The 24,386-nt window shown below is 41.6% G+C and overlaps 2 protein-coding genes across 7 annotated transcripts in view; both read left to right on the forward strand.

Annotated features, from left to right (window-relative positions):
- Nucleotides 1–3,884: 3,884 nt before the first annotated feature.
- Nucleotides 3,885–5,072, forward strand: LOC119653172 (phosphatidylinositol N-acetylglucosaminyltransferase subunit H). The gene is made up of 4 exons (XM_038057719.1): nt 3,885–4,504; nt 4,561–4,688; nt 4,770–4,847; nt 4,905–5,072. The coding sequence occupies exons 1-4, from the start codon at nt 4,237–4,239 to the stop codon at nt 4,974–4,976; spliced, it is 546 nt and encodes a 181-aa protein (XP_037913647.1). The 5' UTR covers nt 3,885–4,236; the 3' UTR covers nt 4,977–5,072.
- A 455-nt stretch (nt 5,073–5,527) lies between these two features.
- Nucleotides 5,528–24,386, forward strand: part of LOC119653170 (transmembrane protein 245) — a 51,743-nt gene continuing 32,884 nt past the window's right edge. For 3 of the 6 annotated variants that reach the window (XM_038057717.1, XM_038057711.1, XM_038057712.1), the window contains exons 1-7: nt 5,528–5,708; nt 5,775–6,505; nt 12,292–13,435; nt 14,224–14,426; nt 19,471–19,877; nt 19,941–20,093; nt 20,158–20,184. In XM_038057717.1, coding sequence (XP_037913645.1) covers nt 5,984–6,505; nt 12,292–13,435; nt 14,224–14,426; nt 19,471–19,877; nt 19,941–20,093; nt 20,158–20,184 — 2,456 coding nt within the window. In that variant the 5' untranslated portion in view covers nt 5,528–5,708; nt 5,775–5,983. The remainder of the gene's footprint in view (nt 5,709–5,774; nt 6,506–12,291; nt 13,436–14,223; nt 14,427–19,470; nt 19,878–19,940; nt 20,094–20,157; nt 20,185–24,386) is intronic. The other 3 variants (XM_038057713.1, XM_038057715.1, XM_038057716.1) reach the window with 3 other exon arrangements.

Below are 24,386 nucleotides of genomic sequence, written 5' to 3' on the forward strand. Positions count from 1 at the left end.
TGGCAGCTGCTTACTTGGAATGCTGTTTTAGCCGATTATTGTTAATGGACTTTTCTAACGTATGCGAATACATAAAAAGACAGTATAGTAGTATTTGTTTTATACCTGCGAGGTAAATTTAATTTTTTGTGTTCCCAAACTAGCAAATATTGAAGAATAGTAGTCAGTCTAAACAGGCAAGCCAAACAATAAACTTGTGAGCTCATTTATACTTTCTCCTATGCTCTTTTGTCAAAATGAAATGCAGCAGAGAATTGAGAAAATCATTGAAAATTCAAAAATCGAGATCGAATTAGCGTAAAAGCGTTTTTAATCCAAAAACAGCTGAAACGGTGTTTTCATCTCCTGACTAGATAACCCCTGCTTGGAAAGTTCCAACATCAATGCAAGAGGATCGAGACTACTGGAGTACCTAGTAGGAACTGATTTGCAAGTCCTTAATTTGGGTAATGAACCCACTTTCTTCAAAGTGGTCAGGCGACATCACGGTGGCATCTCCTGACATTGTGGCTCTGGTCGGAGAGTGGAGAGTATCTAACGATATCACACTCTCGGATCACAGACGCATTGATGGGCATAGATCCACCTGCACCCACACCATTTCGGAATCCGCGGAAGACAGATTGGGTGATGTGTAAAGTAGAATATTGATTGATGGATTGGAAATCGTTGCCCAGCACGATGATTGAGGGGAAGAATGGCAGCCTTTAAATCTCGTTACCGTAAGTTCGAACTTTAGTCCTCATAGATGTTTGTGTTCATTTTCGTGCTTTTCTCGCTACTATGAGCTTATCACTTGCGTATCATTAAATGTCAACTGTATTGAAAACTAAAATGGGAGCAAAAAGAAAAAAACTCTAAAACAAAGAGACTGTGGGGATGCCTAATATTCCACAAAGGAGTGAAAGAATTATGTACAATTCCCGAAATGATCGCATCCACGCATGCATTCCGTCTGGAACAGAGAGAGAGAATCTATTACTATTTTCAGCTTGAAATATGTTTTACTGATCTGCTTTGCGATCAACCAACAATAACAAATACAGCGAAGCAGAATAACAAATAAAGTACCGTTGTTGAAGATGGAAGTCAAAGGTCCCACGGCGAAACGTGGATTTGTACCCACGATGGAGCATGAAACCTGGGAAACGTCTACTGAACCAACACCAACAGCTTTACTACCAAACCCTATCTTCATCACCACGTCGTGATCGCTGAGAGTTCTTTCTTAATGAAAAATTGCAAATGGAGAAGGATGAAGGCAAGTCTCCCGCGGCTAAAAACGGAACAAATTATACTAATTAGTCCTTCAGGTTGCGGTTTGGTAGGGTTGATGAACCTCCACGTAAAACCGAAGCCACGGTGCCACGAAAGGAACCTCAGACTGAACAGACTTTATAACGACTAACACGGCAATGAAAACGAAATAACGCAGCAGTTAGCCAATTGTCTCTCCCAGGGTCCGGTTTTCTGGAGAAGATCCACTACACTATATATTATAGCGGCCATCTAATAAACCAAGTGCTCGGAGTATGATTCCTAGGCAGCCACAAAATGAGACCTGCTGTTATCAGCTTTGGAAATATAAGCGAACAGTTATGCACTGCCCGATTCCAAGTCAAATTTAGAAATATAATCCTTAAGTCGGAGAAGGATACTCTGATTTTGGTATCATACTTGGAGATTTTAACAGCCAAGTAGGGGCCGGGCTCGTATTCAGACGTACGTTGCCTCCCATACTTTACATAAAAACATCCATTAATAACGGACTGTGGCTTATTTATTTAGCAGTATCGCACAGAATGGTTGTTGGAACTACCTGGTTTACGCGGAAAGCGGTCTCTAGACGGAACCACATTCAACCAAATTGACCACCTGTTGATTGAATGCCGCCACCTATTAGCCTTGATGAATGGCAGAACAAATAGAGGGTGAAAATAGATTCGAATCACTATCTTGTTGGCATGGTGCTCCGGGCTCGTATTACAACACCGCTTAGAATCACCATCATCAACGGCGCAACAACCGGTAGCCAGTCTAGGCCTGCCTTAATAAGGAACTCCAAACATTCCGGTTTTGTGCCGAAGTCCACCAATTCGATATCCCTAAAAGCTGTCTGGCGTCCTGACCTACGCCATCGCTCCATCTCAGGCAGGGTCTGTCTCGTCTTCTTTTTCTACCATAGATATTGCCCTTATAGACTTTCCGGGTGGGATCATCCTCATCCATACGGATTAAGTGACCCGTCCACCGTAACCTATTGAGCCGGATTTTATCCACAACCGGACGATCATGGTATCGCTCATAGACTTCGTCATTGTGTAGACTACGCTTAGAATCCCCTCTGAAAATCAGGGGAGAGTGAATATTGAAGCCATCTACAACGAAGCCCTCCGTAACACCCATAATTGGGAAATGGATGCTGCAATAACCGCAACTAACAGATATCCGGGAGGTGAAACATCAACAAATGATCTTCACAACCACCTGTGGAATGTGTTCATTGATACGATCACAAACATATTAGGCGCCAGTCGCAAAAAAAGTCGGAGCGACTGGCTCGGGAACGAATGTAAGCTAGCAACGGAACGGGGAATGCTGCATACCGAGGAATGCTGCGCTCTTAATGAACGTGGACACGCGCGGAGACCTATCCCGAACTGCGACAAATGGAGAAGTGACTTCACAGACAGAAAACTCGAAGAGTACAGATAACCGCACCAGGCATGAAAGTTTTACCAACAAATCAGCGCAATGAAGCCATCTACACCTCGATGCTTGTCCTATTCTGATTTCCGACCATATTGAAGCGATGGGTTGAGTACTTCCATTAACTGCTCAACAACCAAAATATCAGCGAGTTGGAGGGTTTGCCAACTGAAGACGACGGACAAATGCTGCCACCACCGATGGAATCACAGTCGAATTGGTTAAATATGAAGGCGACCAACTACGTCAAGCGGTTCATCAACTTACACTTAAGGTGTGGAACAGCGAATGATGATTAGCAACGAGGCATTCTCATTCCCATATATAAAAAGGGCGATATCACGCAGTGCATCAATTATAGAGATATCTCGTTACTGAGTACCATGTATAAGAGATGCGCCTCTATATTACAAGGCTGGATAGCTCCATGCGCCCAGAACATCGCCGGCCCATATCAAAGAAGCTTCACTCCAGGTAAATCAGTAACAGATCAGAATTTCTATCTGCGGCAAGCGATGTAAAAAAAATGTGAGAGAATTCGGTATCCCGACCAAATTGATAAGACTGACCAGGCTGACGCTAACCAACGTGCAAGGCCAGATAAAAACAGAAGATCACTCGCGAGACTATTCAACATCAACAATGGTCTAAGATAAGGGGTTGCCCTCTTCAACCTGGCCCTGGAAAAATGTCAGCTTATCAATCTCGTTTCTCTGGGTTCGAAATCTAGTCTTCATGGAGGTCTGTTCGTCTTGTATTTGTCTTTCTGTTGTGAGCTTGTCGTTTACACAGCGTTGTGTGATAAAAGTCAAACTGAATCATAATCTGACTCTACGAATACCCTATACTCCACTAAAAGGGAACACGAAACACTAATTTGCTGCCTCTTAAGTTAATGTATATTTGCTTTTACTTTAATTACCGTAGATTTAGAATCAAGTTCCGAGGGGAACATCCAGTATAACTACCTCCTACCTCTTCAGGAAATAAGATTAATTATGCTTTCAATTTTTAAAAATTTATTATATTACAGTGTTGAATTGCTCGTTTATCTGTTTGCAACAAAAAGCTTCCTATTATTTAAGGATTCGTTCATAATTATAGTAACAATAATGTTTTATACAAAATCATTATACAAAAAGTTTCGCTCGCGTGGACTATTACAATGTACATTCAAAATTCTTGCATTTCGTGAATCTGAGTCTTCTCCCATTTTGATCGAGCTATCGTCCCCATGAATCAGACAATTTTGCACAAGTATTCAATTGATTAATATGTATCCTCTCCCTATACGCCATGGCGCAATACCACAGCTGGCCAATGTTTACGCCGCTGACATTTCTGATAAACAAATGTCAATCTTGGTACTTTTAGCGCAGTTGTGGTTGGGAGAAATAAACGAAATATTGACTTGCTCTAGTTTATGATTGTATTCTAACAAAAATTTTGCGTTTAGATGTCCGCAAGACATGAATTTGTGAAATTCCATGAAAATTCACGAGTGCTAGCATCTCCCACTTCATAAAAATGACCTGCATCAAAGAAACTCATCACACAACCGCCGGAAAGCCGCTCCTCTTGGAAATTGCAGAACTAAACCCTGACAACATTCTAGTGACAATCACAAATCAATCGTATTGGGAAGACAAACTATCCTATTTTAAGTATACATTACTTCTCTCCGGGATCTACGCATTTTATAAATTAACTATTGCCACGAAGTTGCTCATCGATGTGTGTTTACTTGGCGCGTTATTGTTGGTGATCTATTTTCTCTTCAATGTCGTGCAGTTTGGTAAGTGTTAAGAACGTGGGGTTGGTTGGTTTTAACAGGATTCGGTTTGCTTTCAGAGTCATTAACCTTCATCAATGAATTCGGGGTACAGACATCAACAAGGTACTTTCTCGGGCTGAAGTCGAGCATGTTCATCCCCACGAGCGATATTCATGATGTTGTGATTAATGAAGTCATTTGTGATGTAAGTTGCTTTGCTGGCATTAGAAGAACGCCTATTCTAGTCATACTGAAAGGGTTTATTAATTGTGCGCTTCCTTTTCAGCTCAAAGTCATTTATTTTCTCATAATTCGTACAAAAGGCAGGCTTTATAAAACAAAACCAATCATTCCACTTTTTGACGTGAGTAGATTTACTATTAAATAAGGAATTTAAGACTTATCTTTACTGCAATTTCAGGGTTTGCGACCAAGTATCGACTGTCTGGAGCCAATCTACAAAGTCCTCTATAAGAAGTTCGATACCGAGTGACTCGTAATTTACTTTCTGTAGTATTTGAGACATTTAGCTAAATTATTGATACGTTCGTTCAACGCTGGAAACTGTAAATAAATCTTTTATCATCCATCGAACTGTTTAAAAAATTGTTTTTCTGTTTTACCGATACATCAGCTTTTGTTTTGTATTCGTTCACATTTATATCGATCAACTTTGGTTCTTTCACGGGCTTTGAACCCAGTACTACTTCGCATTCGATCTGAAAATTATTTCCATTAGTTCTATTCATTATTTTCATATAAAAATTCTGAAATATCTTCGTACCACGTTCTTTAACAAAAGACTCGCTTCCTCCTTTAGATATTTCCCGTATATTGGGGGAGTTTCCGTTCGTAAGGTTACTACCTTATCTTGAATTTCACGTAACTTGAGCAACGCGTTCAGTTCGTCATCTAGAAAGTAGGGAAAGTGTGGTTTATACACAATATATCCAAATATTTTCTCTATTTACCCATTTTCGTCGTTTTTATTCAAACTGACAGCTTTTCTGTGAAATTGTCAATTGATTTAAAAATTGTGCTAGATTGATGTGTACTAAAATTGAATTCTTGAAAGTGTTGTCAGTTCGAAGCCAGCTGTCGTCTGTAATGTAAACAAACAAAACGCGATTTGTCACTTTTTGTCAATATTTTCTTAATTAGCACAAACAAAATCAATTGTCAATTGCACATACGAGCCCCGGGATAAACATTGTTGTGATCACAAGTAAAGTTCAATTAAATCACTTCGATTTCGTTCGGAAAAGAATTAATCCCTCCCACCCCCTTCAAGGTCAATCAGTTGCTGTCATTGCTAAAAATAAAATCCAAACCGTTCCAGTCCGCATCACGTCTGGACAATAAGATGTGTAGCATTCGGCATAAATTATCACGCAGCTTATGAAATCCAAATTGATACAAGTCCAAGCTCCAAATTGATAGCCGCGGAATTCATTGCAACGGTCGATCTAATCAGTATCGGATTCCGCGCCGTCCGTAAAGATGTATCATCGTCAAGGGTCAATAAGTCGGGATCGCTCATTTGAAAATTTATTTAACAAGTTATGGCGTTCGCGGTCGGAAAACCATGAGGGTTTGAAAACCGCGATGTATAATTTCTTGATTGTGGCCGGGGTGGCGGCGTTCGCTGTGGTTTGTGTGATTCTGGGACCGTTTGTGCGACCGTTGCTCTGGGCATTCCTGGTCGGTGCCGTGTTATTTCCGTTTAAGAGAAAGCTTGCGTCATCGCTGAATGGGTGGTTCACGGGCTTGGAAGAGACCGACACTAACGTGTTCTATGCGATATGCATGGCCCCACTGGAAGTCACCGAGAAATCAGGACGATGTCTAGGCGATTGGCTGAGAACTCACTGGCAGGTGTTAGTCGGGGGAGTGGCTGCCCTGACTACGGCGAAGCTGCTGTGGTTGTACGCACCGAAAGGGTTGTTTTGCTGGGCGTGGAAGATGGTAGTTTTTGGACACTCGCTATTTGCTGGCATAATGAACATGATTAGTATTTATATGGTAAGTAACCTTCGTTCACACTTTTTATTAGTTATCCTGATTATCTGTTGGACCATAATATTTGCGTATAAAAATCATTTCTTGCTGGAGATTCCTTTGTTCCACAAATACACTCTTTACCGTCTGTTCTGTTCACATAGCCGTTGTATGTTTTTTACGTTTATTTAATTCGCCTAATTAAAGGACAACAAACAGAGCAAACTCCAATTACTTATTGTACTAGGGAGGCGGGGAAAGCCTATCCTATGCTTAAAAAAACTTAAAGTAGAGAAGTTAGAAAAACTAAGCTGTTGTGCGTTATAATTTCGGCAAAGCCTAGGAATCGGGGAATGAAAGTAGACTTCGAGCTTTGCGAAGGGCACGTTGAGTGTCTACGTTACGCAACGGAGCCGTCCAACAGACCCGAGGAAAGTTTAAAAAATGTGCATAGATCCAGATAAGATAAGGGGGGTCGTTAATTAAAAATAAAAATAACAAAGGGCCCAAAATAGACCCCTGTGGGACGCCAGAGGAGGGGGCGAACGGGAAGTGCAGCCGTCAAAAGAGACGCGACAGCATCGGTTGGGAAGGTAAGAGGCAAGCCATAAAACAAGTGGTATGGGAAAGCCTAAAGACGAGAGTTTGGATAAAAGTATCTTGTGATTACAGTGTCGAAGGATTTAGCGAAATCAGTGTAAATGGTATGTACTTCTTGCTGCAAATTTAGACACTTGGCAACAAAGTTGTTAAAGTCAAGCAGGTTGGAGGCGGTGGACCTACGCTTAACGAAGCCGTGCCGCTCTTTCACTATGTGGTGACCAAAGTGGACGGACAACCAGTGGCTGACATATCTTTCCAGGATTTTGGAATAGAAGGAGAGGAGGGATATGGGTAATTCTCGGCAAGCGTACGATCGCCACTTTTGTGTATGGGAATGATGAGAGCCTCTTTCCACAAGCCGGGAAAATGATTCTCTTCGAGGCTTTTGTTGAAAATAAGGTTTAGGGGAACAGAGTTTTGAGCAAAAAGAGGTGTGGAAGACCATCGTAGCCAGGCCCAATATTGGGAACAAGTTTTCCAATGAAGAAGGTAAGAAGGGGAATGGTAGACGATGCGGGGCAGGCTACATCCACTATCGAGAGGGATTCAGAGGAAGGAAGGGACATAGACTGACGAAAATTAGCGGCAGAGTAACTCACAAGATAGTTGGGGGAAGTTAGCTGAAGAGCCAGAGAATTTAATGGACGTGGGGGATAACTGGGCAGGACAGCGGGAGTTGTGAATGTGAGATCAGAAAGGTTTCAGGTTTCCGCGCTTTAGCGAGTCCTCAACACTGGTCAATTATTCGTTTGTGGACTTACGTATTAAGGATTTGACCGAGGAGCGTAGATTTGAAAAAAAAAATTAGTCAGCATAGTTTCTAGACGACAGGAACTTCTTCCTCGCAGTGTGTTTTTGACGTAGTTTTTTGTGCATTTCAGTGGTGAACTAGACGGGGTAAGAGCGTAAACACTTAGGAGAAGAGGGAACGTAACAAGGAAGAAGATCAGATAAAATGGCATAGAAGGTTTTGAGTGCTTGGTCGCACGTTAATGGAGAGAGGAGGGGAACCTAGTTGATTGCCGCCAGGGCTGAGTTCAGACCTTCATAGTTCGCGTTACGAAAGTTGAACTTGGTAGGCTTGCAAGCGACAGAAGAGTCGAGTCGGGATATCTGTGCATCGTACTCGAATGGAGGATGATGAGCGTCAGGGGCAACGTAAGACGGGGCATGAAGGGATTGGGAAAGGCAACGCACAGGAAGGTTAGAGAGGACAAGGTCAAGAATGCGATCTAAATGGTTTCTAGAAAGGTTAAACTGGAAGGCGCCACATGTGTACATGAAAGTGGATAGAGGAAGGGAAGGCTGGGGTAGTTATTAGGGAGAGAGGAACGGCCAGGAGAGCATGGGAAACAAAACGATTAGGACCTCTGATAATCTGTCGAAGAAATCCTCTTACAGAGAAGGCGGGTTGATGCAGGGAAAATATACACAAGATATGATAAAGGGGCATACGTTTGGCGGAATGACTCGTAGGTGGAGGAGGAGGAGAAAAAGATGATTTCGAACTTAACAGCTACACCACCGCCAGCTGTCTTGCCAAGCGCAGCGCAGTCTCTGTCACAACGAAAGACAAAGTAAACTTCGAGGAGCTCAGAATCTAAAATCCTATCATCCAGCCAGGTTTCAGAAATGCAGATGATGTTGGAATGCTAAGGCAGACAGTTTGAAATCCGACAGCTTGGTGCTTAGATCCCTTACATTTTGATAAAAGAGTGTAAAGTAGGCGGAATCATTTAAGTTCGGCAAGGTAGGCGGACGGGCCGAACATTTTCACGAAGCTTAGTCCTCTGATTAGGCTTGACGAAGACCCCCTGTAGTCAAAAGGAAGAATGGTCGATAACATCGAAGTCGGGAGGATATGTCACTTTGAAGGAAGCTATCGCTCGGTCAGGAGACCCATCCTTCGTCAGCTTCACGCATGAGAGAGGTAACAAAGTTGAGTTGGCTTTCTGAAGCATTACATCATCTTTCTATGCCTCGGCGATTGCCGCAAAATCGACCGTGGCAGGGATTTGAACCTCTGAAACGCGTGAGAAAGCGTCTGCAACGACATTGTCTTTGCCGGACACGTATTGGATATTCGAAGTAAACTGGCTTATGAAGTTTAGGTGCCGGAGTTGGCGAGGGGACGCTTTGTCGGGCTGCTACTTAAAAGCAAACGTAAGAGGCTCGTGGTTAGTGAACACTGTGAACGGCCTGCCTTCTAGCGAGTATCGGAAGTATTTTATTGCCATGTATGAGGCTAATAGCTCACTATCGTAGGTGTTGTAGTTCTGTTGTGCTGTATTCTTAGAAAAAAAGCTCAACGGCTATTATATTTGGTTCACCTTTTAGTGAAGGGCAGCACATATCGCGATGTCTGAGGCATCGACGAAAACGGCCAGGGGTGCACCTGATTGGGGGATTACCAGGAGTGTAGCGTCCGCCAGTTGTCGTTTGGCTAGCTTGAATGCCTGAATGGCCTCTGTAGACCATGGAATTGTGATTTGGCGATTACGGGAGAACTGATACATCTGTGCCTGCGTCGACTGCATAGATAATGGCGCTTGCTCAAGGAATCGTATATTGTTAAGCGGCGTGGAGTTCCGTTCTCGGTAGCCACCTCTGGAGCTCCGAACGAGTTCAGTTTTTCGAAGCCAGGAACGTGCACCGGCTGGCACTTCTTTGCTTTGTCGGCGAAGATACTGTGATACCAGCAAACTGCAGGATTCATGAGGTCCCCGACGCGTGGCTATTCGAGTCTGCCTGACTATTCGAGTCTGCCTGACTATTCGAGTCTGCCTCGCAGCTGTTAACCTGCCGTCAACAGGTAGGCGGGTGAGTTTCCAGCCGTGGTGAGTTTCGCTAACCTGGTGTGGAGCTCGGACGAGTCAGTCAGAGGAATTTCCACCTTTCCGCACTGCAGGGATTATCTACCCTATCCCTAAAAGGGACACGGTGCACGACCCTGCAGACACAAGACCGATTATTTGCTTACCAACCTCTACAAATTCATATCATTCATTAATAATGGAAGCGTCAATTCGTGTCAAAGACAAATTTTTACTTTAATTAATGAAGATGAGAGATTTCCATGGAACAGTAAACTTTATTTTCATTAGTATATCGAGCACTTTTATTATGATGAGCAATCTCCCGACTTTTCTCTTCCCCGCTGACTTCTTGACTTAAAAAAACAATTTTTGCTGTCATTGCAATTGTGTGCGTTCGAAACGCAAGTTGGTCATTCTCACATAACACGCCACCCCCAGCTGTAACTAAAGGGGGTTTCAGCGTGGAACCAGATGCGCGGCTCTATCAGTTTAGCTGCGCTTTCCTCCGGGAATTAAGGTTTTGCCCAGGCCAGGAAGATCTTGATCATTCCTCTGACGACGAGGCTAAAATGGTGTTGGCTTCGCTCGAGGACTTCGAGAAGGCCCTTGTAAGTTGGCGGCAGTGACCTTCGGGAGATGTCCGTCCTAATTAGGTCATGCGTGCAGGATTCGACTTCTTTCGGCACGTCAGCTACGTTTTTTACGTGGTTAACATATAGTAGCGGCTTCAGCTTTCGCATTGCACGGCGGTGTTAAGACCCTACTTAATATCGAGTACAGGGTCGCTACGGTCTTACAGTAAATTCCACGCGATTGGCTGTCCGGGGCACTGAACCCCCTTTCATGGCTGCAATACAGTATGTCCTACGTGCTAAGTGCGAACTGACGCACTTGATGTACTTAGATGACATCAAGCTGTATGCTGGTACTGACAACCATCTTAGAAGTCTGTTGCGAATAATAGACATGTTCAGCCGTGATATTCGGATGGAGTTTAGATTAGACAAGTGTCGAATCCAAGCCATCCGCAAAGGTCATCACGAGCCGCATGCCGGACATAGTATTGGTGACCTCCACATCGAAGCTATGAACGAGGCAGACTTCTACAAGTACCTAGGAATCCTACAAGGAACCCATGCTCGAGTTGGTGATCTGAAGGATGCTCTGCTGTCCCAATTCCTGCGACGTGTAAAGCTGGTGCTGAAATCGCATCTCTCGGGGAAGAATAAAATAAGTGCGTTGAATGTATTCGCTATTCCTTCACTGGCTTATAATAATAATAATAATCGTTGGCGCAACAATCCATATTGGATCAGGGCCTTGAAGTGTGTTAGAGCACTTCATTCAAGACCGTAACGGTACACTAGGAGGCAATGTGGTCAGCATTGCGCTCGCCTGAGATTATTACCCTGATTTGACTCAGGTACTCATTCACAGCTGAGTCGACTGGTATCCGACGTCAAATCACGATACAAATTCCGCTGTCACCAGCGAGATTTGAACCACGACCTTCCGTACGACAGCCTGGCTTATACATTCGGAATATTGACGTGGACGAAGACCGATCTGGAAAACGTCCAGCGGCGGATACGGACAACTATGTCCGAATGCATCATCCAAAGTCTGCCGTGGAGCGGATGAACCTGCCTCGTGACATCGGAGGTAGGGGCGTGGTTGACGTGACGGCACAACATCATCGCCAAGTCGACTCGCTGCGCGCTTATTTTTACAACAAAGAGCAGGCGAGTCCCTTGCATGCGTCTGTCTGTAAGGCAGACTGTGGGCTGACTCCACTTAACTTGAAGGATCGATCTTTCAATCCTCTGAGTGGGGTGAAGTCGGACCAAGAGCGGATCGATGAATGGAAGTCGAAGGCAATGAACGGTAAACACGTGAATTGTCTTTGGCAGCCATTTGTCGATTTGCATTTGTTGAACAGATGGCTGTGTGCTGGGGAGCTCTTTGCTGAGACGGAGGGGTTCATGTGTACCATTCAGGACGGCGTAGTCGCCACCCAAGCTTATAAAAAGCTCATCATGAAAGAACGGGTGGAGGACGACTAGTGCAGAATGTGTGGTTCGGCGCTAGAGACGTTGGACCATCTCATTTCTGGCTGTACTGTTATGGCACCGGTGCAATACATCACCACGCATCATGCTGTATGTAAGATTATCCATCAAAACCTTAAATGTCTCTCTCATTCTCATTCCATCTTTTACAATTAAAAGGTGAAAGTGATAGGCTTTTAGCAGGAACAACAGATTTTTTCTGAGTTAGGACTGCTAGATTATACTTCTTTCTCTAAAATGCGATAATCCACCATATATTTGGTGCTAATATTTTATCTTTTAAACTATTCTTTTTTACAAAAGGCTTTTCTTTTCTTTTCAGCTCATTACAATCATAGCGATATACCTCACCACTGTATATTTTCTATGGCGTGCGGAAAACTCCCAATACTTCTTACTCGCCGGCCAGTCAATTTGGATTTTCCTCGTAGGATATGCGTGCAGCTTCTTGGGCGCTTTACAAGTCCCAGCCTTCATGGCCGTAATAGCATACGCTGGCGTTGCGATATTTCTTTACTTACGACAACCTCGCCGTGATAGTCATGATATAATCCAGCGATTTTCCAAACTGTTAGATAGTCAGTCTTACGCGAGTTATGTGTCAGCAGTTTACCAGCGTAACAATGAAAACATTACGAATATTGACGGCAATTCGAGTACAGAAGATCCTTTCGAGGAGAGCCACGATCATGATGCAACGGGTGGGGTTGAAATCACAGAGGAGGCTGAAAATCCCGAAAACATGAGCAACATTTACTTCAAAATGCTTTTTTATGCCTGTATAGCGACTTTCTTATATCGCAACGTTTGGATGTTTATACTCGCAGCGATTCCATTGTGTGTGCATTTATTCAATACACTTGGAAAGTTCACAGGAGCTTGGCAATTCATTGAATCTCGAATATCTAACATTTGGAATGAGATTAAAGTCTGGGCATTCAATCATCACACAGCGGTATTGCCACTTTGTCTACCCGGGTTGTTAGAATTGAATTACAAAATTCAAACGTGGATCCGCAGCTCATTGAAATCATCCGTAGATCTAGTCACATCGACTCTCATGATTATTCTTATGATTTTGATAGTTTTATTTGCTAGTGTATTTATTTGTGTGAACATCTATTCGGAGACAATAGAGGTAGCTTATCTTGGCAAGGATTTGATCAATAAAACGATAACAGATCATCCGGGGTTAATTGACGTGTTGCCAGAAAATATCCAGTCATCAATTGATGATGCCTTAGATAATGCCCATCATTACGGACGGCGGCGGTTAGAGCAATACATTGATGATTGGCTTAAAGAGGCAGATCCTGTGCATGGGAGCAAACTAAAAATGCAAATATTAAACGTTTGGGATCGTTTCATCCAATATTGGATTGATATTAACAAATCAGATACTTTTGGCCCAAGAGTTTCGACGGATGCGTTAAAAAGCACATTGGGTGAAATCGTCGATAATCCTGGTAAGTTTTCGAGATTTTCAATATTGGTTTGTTAATTTTAGAACTAATTGCTTTACAAAAAACTTCGCGTTACTAATTCAATGCATGAAAACAATCATTTGTCAAATGTGCTGATATCGAACGCACTTACGTGTGGACCCACATATTATTGAACTTTAAATTTGGTGGTGGCGGACTTGAGAATACCACAAACTTTCCAATTTGGAAAGATTCTACATTTCTATCCTATTTTCTAGACAAATTAAAAAACTCAACGCAAGAGTAAGAATGTTGTCAGTGACTTTTCTTCATTATTTTATTATATTTGATTTGATCCAACTTGCATGATATCATTAGAAAGTTATATAACCCAACATTAACACAATCTTTTTTTCTAAACGAGTAACCTATAAGTTTGATTCAATTGGCATTAAAACCATAGCACTATCCTACAAACATTGAAATTCAATTGATTACTCTTGTCTTGAGTTCTTTATGTAAAATATCTTCAATGTCTGACTTACTTGAAGTCTATATTGCACCCATAAATAGTTCACTTAGAACATAAGACTTGTTTCAGGACTTTCACGAAGTCATAACTAGAAAAGCAAACAGTAACAGCATTTGCTTCAACTGAAAAAATTCTATTTCTCTAGAAAAGAACGCTCAATAAAAAGCGAAGAATGGACTACATTCTAAAGCAGTTAGTGCTGTTTATTCATTTATTTATTTTATTATTTCATTATCCATTTGGTGAACGTCCTGCTGCTGCATGAAAGTCTAACACAATAATACGGTTTTTAATTAAGGACATTTTAAAGAGCTAGTTTTAGTGGCAAAACAGGGCCTCCTTGGTTGGGCAAAAAGCAACGCGAATACCATTTTGGAAGTAGCAGAATCAGTTTGGCATATAATTCGCGCGAATATTTCGATGATCATGTCATTCACTGGAGAGATCTTTTCGTTGGTGCTGTCGGGCGGACAGGCGTTTGTGGAGTTCTTCCTAGATATGGTAATTTCAACTGTATTTTGATAGCACAATATGAGGAGTTTTTGCGGCCCATCCCAGAAAAGTGATCCTTATCATTAACTTTTTCAATTTTAGTATATTTATTTGTTTGACATTTTATTTTACTTATTGCGAATGGCATTTTCCCTCTACTTTTCAAATTTTTAAGTTGACTGCTTTTGGGCAATGAGTAATGCACATAAATATTGCTAGGAAGATATTAACTCCAAGCAGGCACTGAACCCCTATCATGTTAAAAACTGTGCCTGCGTTGGCAAAAACTGATTTTGGTTTTGTTTCTTTAATATTTCTTTACAAAAAAAAAATGGGTCTTTCAGTGGAATTTAGTCTGAGAGTCACCAGTCAAGCAGCATAATGGAAAAAAGAAGCAGATGTTGCTCATTCCCCTCTATTGATTCTTAAAGGCAATAACTATTTTTGTTTATCGATTGGGTCAGTCCTAAATCCCCATTAACTTACTGGCGGACTGCACTAGTTGGGGGAAACAACTGTCTCTCATACTCTCGAGCGCAAACCACTTATTTGTAATCAAGACAAAAATTATAAAAATACAAATAGGATGCATTGCATGCCTATTTTCGGCTAGATATGTGCATATTATATATAATAAAGGCTTTGCGTCTATAATTAAGAGTTTGTTCGCATTGCTCTTATGCCAAGGCATCACTTGGTTTTTATTTTTACATGTGAGGCCTATTTTTCAATTTTTGTTCGGCGGTATTTGAATCTATCAGGTTTTAGTCAATTTTGCCAAATAGGTATCTGATAAAATGCCACTAGAAGGTGTCATCCAAATCCGAGATAGTTGTATGTTTGCCATTATCCCTTAAATGCGCACCACCCCTGCCTGCCTCTTCCGGAATAGTCGATTCTATTGTACTCCTAGATTGTGACCTATACACTGCCACTTGCGCTTTCTAATGAGCACGTTCACCGCGTTCGCGCGCCGATGTAGTTCTTCGTTCGAGATTGTGTCGGGTCAGAGTACCGCGATGACACAAGGGAGACAATTGTTAACAAAGCTTTGGAGTTGTTCAGTAACAATGACGGTCACTTTCCATGTACAACTCTAATATAGCAGCACAGAAAGAACTTTAGCCTATGACAATTTCAACTGTTGGTGTTGAAATATCTGCATTTCCAAATTGTAGATAACATAATTAAAGCGGGCCTAGCGCTGTTAATACGTCGAGCGAAATTAAGTTGGATGTCAGCATCAGCAGAAAAAAAGGTTTTCAGATATATAAAGAGTACAGCGCCTGCGTTCAGGGTCAAAAGAAATAAAACACTGTGCCAGGGTGAAGGTCATGGGACTTATCTGACATTCCATAATTAATCCTGCTTTGGTCAAGTTTCTCTACTATGGGCCACCGAGACAATTCCGGTCCCAAACGGAACCCCCCTTTCGGCCCCTTCTCGGCGGAACAAATAGTAAAAGTATGATGATTCGTCATACGAAGAAACTTATTTTTGTTAGTATTTATTCTGAGTTTGATTCTGCTTAGTAAGCATTTTGAACTTGAGGAGGAGTGGGGGTCGAGGTTCTCCACCCCTGCGAATAGATGCGGACACAGAACACAAGTAGCCATCAAGTTGGACTTCTCTCTTGTTACGCAGATCCAGAATATAACTCTTTAAGTCTTCTGCTGACCGCGATGTGGTCGATCTGAAACTCAATAGACTCTATGGCATAGCGCAGTCTGCCATATTGTGTTGCCAAAGATGAAGCGGTGGAAGCCGGAGAAAACCAGAAATCTCTCATCTTTATCATTATCGTCCTTAAACCATGTTTCCCTTTTATATGGCTGAGCAAATTATCCATCACGCCGCTTTGTTGTTATTTACTGCAGATAACGCTGCCCGATTGTTGGAGCAGATTCAAATGCGTCAGCCCCGCTATTTTCGCCGCAAACATTCTTCTGCTGCCAATAAAATGGCATATATCTCCGCCTGGATAGACCAGTTCTATTATCGGGTTTCCCTGTGCCTGATCCATCTTCCCTGACTGACTAATTGATTAAGGTTATTAAGTCTGTAATCCCAAAAGATTCATGGCTATTTTCGACCATTCTTTCCTTTTAGTGATTATAATAGAGTATGTTTTCTCAAAGACAAATCTGAAAACCATATGATCAGCTGGCATCAGAACTACTTGATTTTTGCCAAAGGATTTCCAGATGGACGCATGATCGTATCATTTCCACCTGCCAATGGTATCGTATATGCGTTTTCTATCGCTTTCCGTTTCACCCCCAAATGAATTGGGGCGAATTTAGGATAGTTTCGGAAACCACGGTTGGTGTAATACTCATGCAAGTCTTTCCAATCCTTTAATCAGACTGGAGGTTAGACTGTTCGGTTGGAAGCTTTTTATTTAATGTAGATGGGTTATTATTTCCTTTATATCACGCTAGGTAATAATAGGCGTGTTATAAAATGTGAGCTATTTATTTCGAGTATGTGGACCCAGAACATCCATTCCCTTGATTACTAGAGTGAAAATGATTCCATCCGGACTGGGAGACAGACGAGTGATACTATTTTGCATACCAAAGTGCAGTCTCTCGGCTTCTTTATCGCTTTCTCTGTATATCCCGCTGTGCAAAAATAGATTATCCAGCTGCTACCTACGTTTTTTAATAAGGATCCGCGTCAACTTTGAAAAGTTAGTCTTTCCGAAAAAGTGCCCCATCATCGTTTAGCCGATGTTATGCTCTACTTTAGAGCTTTATTGAGGAGCGTCTTGTCGTCTGTTCCCGAACCTTCTTAATATCCGGTTCAGGAATAACGATAGTAAGGGAAGTTCCAAGTCTATCGGCTAGCGGCATCCAGGTGGAGTTATTGAGGTTATTCGGGAAGCGAAGTTGATCCAAGGCCTCAGCGCATTACGCTCTTCATCTGGAAGTTAGTGCCAGCCAGTATGATGGCAGCTTATCCTCCCACACATCGTTGAGGGGGGGGGGGGGGGGGGGGGGAGCAGTATTGCCTCAGCCAATCGTCTGTGCATTCGTCAGTAAAGTTCAGTCGTTAAATTTACATTACATTTTACGGTATCCCCCTATCGAGTTTCCTCTTAAGTTGTTCGTACCGCTTACTATCGGATTGATTTATGTCGGAGCAAAATTACTTCGCCGTCGCCAGCCGAGTCCTCTTTGCTGCCCTTTGGGCTAAGGATCTTGGTTCGTCAAAAAACTACCACCGCCTAGGTTTACCCTTAGCGATACATAACTGGATGTTCCTTTACCATCAAATTCAGCATAATCGGAGGGTTGTGATTTATCCGGAGGCATTGTTTTAAGTGTCCGCATGGCTCAAGTGGATAGAGCGCTGGGCTGTCGAAGCGGAAGATCGCGGTTCAAATCTCACTGGTGCTTGAGGTATTTGTTATCGTAACTGGATGTCGGATAACAGTCGACTCAGCTGTGAATGAGTATCTGAGTTAAGTCAAATCAGGGTAATAATCTCGGGAGCGCGCAAAGCTGACAATTTTGCCGCCTACAGTGTACTGTACCTTTTACGGTTTTGAATGAAGTGCTCTAATATACTTCAAGGCCTTGATCGATTATTATTATTGTTTTGGCAGAAGACGATTTGCCAGTAGGCTATTTTTTTTTGTCCGAAGGCAGGTGGTTACTCGTGGGGAAGGGTTTTTATCCAGCAAGTGGCGCCGACTTGTGCCCAGGGTTGAGCCTGCTTCTGCTAGTCCAGCAAGGACGGAGTCCCAATTGAATTGGGCCTCAATTGAACGAGTGGAAAAACTGATTTTCCGCTCGGGGTCTCCATCATCGATAATCTGTTTTATTGTCATAATTGGCCTTTGCTTTACCGAGCAAAGTTAATCAATCTCAGCAGAGCTTCTTTTTGTCGAGGTAACGCTAGTTGAAATTGGTGGTCGTCTGGTATCCAGAATTCACCGTTCACAGTCGCATCTTAACCACTGTGACCATTTAGCCTCCGGCACGGTAGTCACACCTTGGTTTAGAGTTTTGATTATTTCTTAGCTTCAGGTTTCATATCTGGTTCCCTAGGAGATCTCCCAAACTGAGCTCCCTCACCACGATAATGTAGGTATTCATCGATGGAATAAACTTTAGGAAGCCTCTCCTTGATCAGATTTATTTGCTCATAGAAAGCTTCCTTTTCCTTTGTATTGGGAGTCTCCGTTAATTCATAATAATTTCTTAGCTCAGTGAATTCCATAATATGCGGCCAATATTAATCATGAAACAAAATTACTTTGCCATCTCTTCAGGTTACCGTGACGTCTAGTCTTAGCAGTTTATTATTCAACACACTTTTCTGATCCCAAAAGTCGTACAATAACCACTTCTTTCCATCGATCGGCTTTGATCATCCAATTCAATGGTCAGAATTACAAAATGTATCCTTTTATCATCTCCGGTGATAAGTTTATTCCTCTGTTGCTTGAATAAACTTCTCTCTGCGCCTTGAGGTATAATTTCCTAAATTTTGTCTTCCCAAGACTTTTTTTTATATGTAAGCGCTTCGAAAAAAAATTGACAAGCTTTTAAGGTTTCTGCAAGTTGCTATTGCGTTTTACATAGACTTAGTTTGGTATCTGTTCTTCTTTTTTGAAACCACTGTTTTGAATCAGCGTTCACAAGGTTTGGCGACTAAATTATGTCCACCGTAAGCGATTCCAGCAATATATTGCTTTCAGTAACAGTTTTCTTCAAATTAAAGGACGTTAACAAACTACCTCGGAAAATCGACTTATACCTTACTTATACTACATGAAGTAGTGAAGTGAAGAAGGAAAAATTATACTTTTTGATATGTGCTTGCCTAATGACATATGGCGATAAAAAGGTACTGACAAAACGAAGCATAGCTCCCTGATAGGGACAACGCATATAAGTTTACAACCTCATCTAGACATGAAATCAGTTTTGTATGAATAGGGGGGGGGGTCGCAAACTTTTATATATTGTCCTATCCAAAAGCAATTACTTTAAATTAAAGATTAATTACAAGATATTTAGATATTTTGTCAACCAAATTTCAGATTGTCTTCTTCACCGCTTTATTCTACCTACTGAGCAGTAGCAACGAGAAGTACGCCCCTCTTCAGGTTGCAAATTATATGGGAATCTCATCCGGATCGAAAATTGCTGATGCTTTGGAGGCTTCGATTTCCGGTGTCCTCATTTCTATGTTCAAATCAGCCATGTTCCAAGGGCTTTTCACGTGGTGGATTCATACAATTTGCGGAGCACGAATTGTATTTTTGCCATCCGTTCTAGCAGCATTCTTGTCAGCGGCACCATTCTTGGGAAGTTACTGGTGTGCGTTGCCTGCGTTTCTGGAACTTTGGCTAGCTCAAGATCGTTTCTATGTTGGGCTAGTATTGTTCCTGTTACAGTTTTTGGTACCACCTCATGTTGAGCAGGAAATTTATGCTGAAATGAAAGGGTAATATTTGCAGAAGATTTTTTAGTAAGCAGTGATATAACATTGTTTTTGAAATCATTTCAGTGGTGGTCATCCTTATTTGACGGGCTTGGCAATAGCTGGCGGAATGTACTGGATTGGATGGCAAGGTGCAATATTTGGGCCATTGCTTTTGTGTGTATTTATCGGAATTTTTGAAATAGCAACGATGACAATGCGTTCGGATGAATCCAAAAAGTAAGAACGTAAAAGTTGTGTAATTTTTTTCGCTTTTTAAATTTTCTATTTTTGTTATTTTCAGAAGCTTTCCCGAAGAAGAATCTAAATCGTAAGTACCATAGATGTTTCGAAGCTTTCTACGTTATCATAGAAAATTGGTCTAAAACTACTCTAAAATTTTGGATACTGTTTTGCATGAAATTGGTTTTATTTTGCCCTGTGTTACTCTTTTCGCTTTTTTGTGCTCAGGTTTGATATAGGGTCTGAACGCTGCATTTGGGTATTTAATAGTGAACCTCAAATACAATTAGGAACACATTGTTCGCCATCTCGGCGGTCGTGCTTTTGACAAAGTAATGCAAAATACTCATATTTTTTTATTAAAAAATTGGTTTCATTCAGTTGAAATTTGTGTGGTTCGGTTGTAATCTATCTGAAAAGTGCCGATAGATTTGAAGGTTAAACCTGGGTTCATTCAAATCATTTGATCTCATTTGGCGATCGTAGTTTTCACTTAGTATATATTTTTATGAACATCCCTCTAGGAATTTATGAATATACATATATTTTTATTTCCCATCATAGTATCATAATATTTCAACTTAGATGGGTAATGTTACTTTAAAATCTTAGTAGATTTTTAGCTTAAAATTTCCGAAATTAACATCAAACTTTATTATTGTCAACTATGAGAGCAGAATTTTTAAACAAATCGTAAAAGTGGCGAATATCTGCCAACTTTTTGCATTTAAGGCATAAGAGCTTGTAAAGTCGCCGCTGTATTGCTGATGTCGGAGTCGTCATTGCACAAAGCGCTGGCATTATATGATACATAGTCTGCCTATTGTCTAGGAAAAAGAAACGTCCGGAGAGCGTTTGCTTACATTTTTTTATATCAATAGGATGTACATAGACAGAGGGCATTGGTATATTGGCGTTAATGTTGATGGTTCCGGCAAGGATAATATCATAATTTCTTTATTGAAGCCAATAGCGACTTCATCAAAGCCGTCTGATACTTAAATACAATAAAGTAAGCTAGTTTGTCAAAAACTGAGTAATTTTTCATAGGAGCTCTCTCTTTAGGAAATATTTTTTACTGTTTGGGAGAGTGAGTGGTTACTCCTAAGAATTCTATTTATCATACATAAGCTTGTGAGTTTTTATAAATAGAGTTCTGTCACTTGAATAATGATGATTCTTGGAATTATGTACATCACAACAGGTATTTTTTGGTCTAACTTTCCGTGCCGCAATTCAGACATTTCCATTTTTCCGACTTGCAAAATTTGCCAATATGTTGGCTCAACCTTGGAAAAATTAACAAGTCAGGAAAGCGAAAGCTGGACGCTTTAAGTATGGAAGGTTTTGTTTATTTCTTATATAAAAACACTAGCTGAACCCGGCAGACGAAGTGCTGCCTAAAAATATTTGCAAAAACTGCCGATGTTCTTCGTGTGCTTCGTTCTCACATGCTCATGAAGGGCGAACAAATCCAAATCTGCAGTGGGCTTAACTAAAGTGGTTCTCGCCACGAAGCTTACCGGAGATTATCTAGTACTGTCGGAACTGGGTTTACCATCTTGCGGTAATTTCAAGGTGGTTGTGTCCATATCGCCAGCAGAGCTCCATTTAGGTTCTAGTATAGAGTTTCGCTGCACAATTCGGTCATCGTACCCCTTAATTGCGGCAAAGGTATTAAATAGACATCTCATGCATGCACTTAGTGTAACCCTTGGCTGTTAATCCCGGCGAGACCATGATTGAATACTCTAAATAAATCCGTGTGTGAAAAGGACCGAGGGATAATGCTATAATATATACCAATTTTCATGACGATCGGGTCTAGGTGTAGAAATTCATCCTTTGCAGCGTCGTCTGGTAGTGGATTACAGCAACGTATAAAAACTTCGCCATTGAATAATATACACATGTGCCAATTTTCACAATGATCGGCAGAACGGTTTCGGGGTCTATCGATCACAAACAGATATATATACAACAATTTCCATTTTCATATAATACCCAACAAAACTATCTAAGCGCCATCGGCACACAAATCTATTAACCACATGGGTCCTACGGGCCAGTTACCTACGTCGTAACATTCCGTGCCCTTTTGCCCCTGGATTTGCTCCTCTTGTATACAGTTTTCTTGATTTTGATATATATTTAAAAAAAAGGTATACAAATAGCATTACCTCAATTTATAGAGTGAACAAAGCCAGAGCAAGTTTGTGCCAAATTTGTTGTCATGTTCCCTCCTTGCCTCAATTATCCAATGATTTGCATGCACCAAAAAAAATCAAAACAACAAAGCCACTGAACGTTTTTGTTCGAGCAAAAAATCGGTAAAAAGACTAATTAGTTGATGATATGTAGCTGAAAATTAAAAATATCTTCTTGTTCAATAAAGAACAAAAAAAAATCATCAAAATACGTCCGTCCACGATACTCTATTCTATGAAAAAGAACTTTAATATGATCACTTACTGACAGCTTCTGGCAATGTGTCTTTGACAATGCGTAAACATGGATGTGTTACAGCGTGTATTTGCCGCGGATATGATATCAGCAGACAGTATACACACATAGATACCGATTTGAGGGGACATGTGTCCCATTAGTATCTAGCACGTAATGTATATGCATATATTATGTCAGAATATTCACTTTCGCGTACTACTGACATTCAGTCTTAGAATTTGCACTGGAACGACAACTTTGACCTATTATAACTTTGTTAGTAATTGTGCGATTTCCACCAAACTTGGTAGGATGATGCTCTCTATTGCAGCCTATATTGTTACATTTCATCACTCTAGGACGAGCTAAAGGGGAGTTTTGCAGTCAAGTGCTAAAAATTGTAGTAATATACTATATACTACTATTATTAACTTTATTTGAAAAAATACCGGTATGAAAAATATTTCGGAGCCCAGGCACCGTATAGTGGCAACTTCGTGATTTTTTTGAGATTTTTCGTTTGGGGGGGTTCTGAGACTGGGTCCGTCAAAGAAATGACCACTTTTCAGAACCCGCCGTCCCCTATTGTGCATGAACTAAACTAAGTCCAGGTTTGGAAAGTACTCAAAACTACTACTACTAAAAAAATGTTTTGTTTTACACAAAACCTTAAAAATAGCACGTGGATCTTCTTCCAGCACTTTAGTGAATTCACTTTTTAAGAGTCTCTATCCGGCGGTACATTTTCTTGCTTTTCTCTTTAGCAATCTGGCTCTCAGTTTTTTTTTAGAAAGGGAACTCCTTTTAAGGTTTTGTTTCCTGATTTATGTTGTGTGCCAACCGACTGTGTAAGCTGGTAAATTTCTTATACCAGAAATTCCAGACCTGGGCCCCTCCAGTTCCTCGAGCTGTTTATGGCTCGTCGAATTTCCTCTTCAGTAACATCCGCAAAATTCATGCCAGGCGTATTGGCATGGCGGGTGCCTTCGGCGATGATCCACTCAGCATGCTGGGCGGGTAACCCCCAAAGTCCACCCCAGTATTCTTTCGCTTCCGTTACCGACAACTGCACTGTTTATTATTATTTCCGAGTTATCACAATCCTGGCAGATGGTCGATGGTAGGTAAATGGGAGAATCCATCGGGAACTCCCCGCAACATCGAGCAAGTATGCAGGATGGTGTACTTCTGCATGGTTTGAACCAGACTGTGTGAAAGTCCCAGGACATCAAGGGAAGTCGGGAGGGATTTAGATACAATATCTGTAGCTGAAAATATTATGGGAACTACAACCACCCGCTCGAGACGCCAAATTTCTTTAATTTCCCGAGCCAGTGGCTCATCGTTCACCTTCTTCTCCACGTAATTTCGTTTGATGTTGCTGTTATGGGGGATAGCAACATGAATTATATACGCGGAGCGACCCGTCTTGTCAACTAACAGTACGTCAGGCTTGTTATGTAGAGTATGGCGATCAATCAGAACTTGCCGGTCCCAATACATGCTGCAAGCAGAACTATCAAGTACTGCCTGCGGCTCATATCGGTAAACCGGACATGTGCCCATGCTTGTATGCAAGGTTTTGATAGATAACCTTACATACATGCTATAACCGTACATCCAGAAAGGAGATGGTCCAACGTCTCTAACCCGAACTACACATTCAGCACTGGTTGTTCTCCACCCGTTTCCTCATGATGAGCTTTTTATAAACTCGGGTGGCGACCACGCCGTCCTGAATGGCACACATGAACCCCCACATCTCAGCAAAGAGCACCCCAGCATGCAGCCATCTGTTCGACAAATGGTTGCCAAAGACAATTCAATTCCATTCATCGATGCACT

Source organism: Hermetia illucens, chromosome 3 (assembly GCF_905115235.1).
Source record: "Hermetia illucens chromosome 3, iHerIll2.2.curated.20191125, whole genome shotgun sequence".
In the NCBI taxonomy this organism is placed as follows: Eukaryota; Metazoa; Arthropoda; class Insecta; order Diptera; family Stratiomyidae; genus Hermetia; species Hermetia illucens.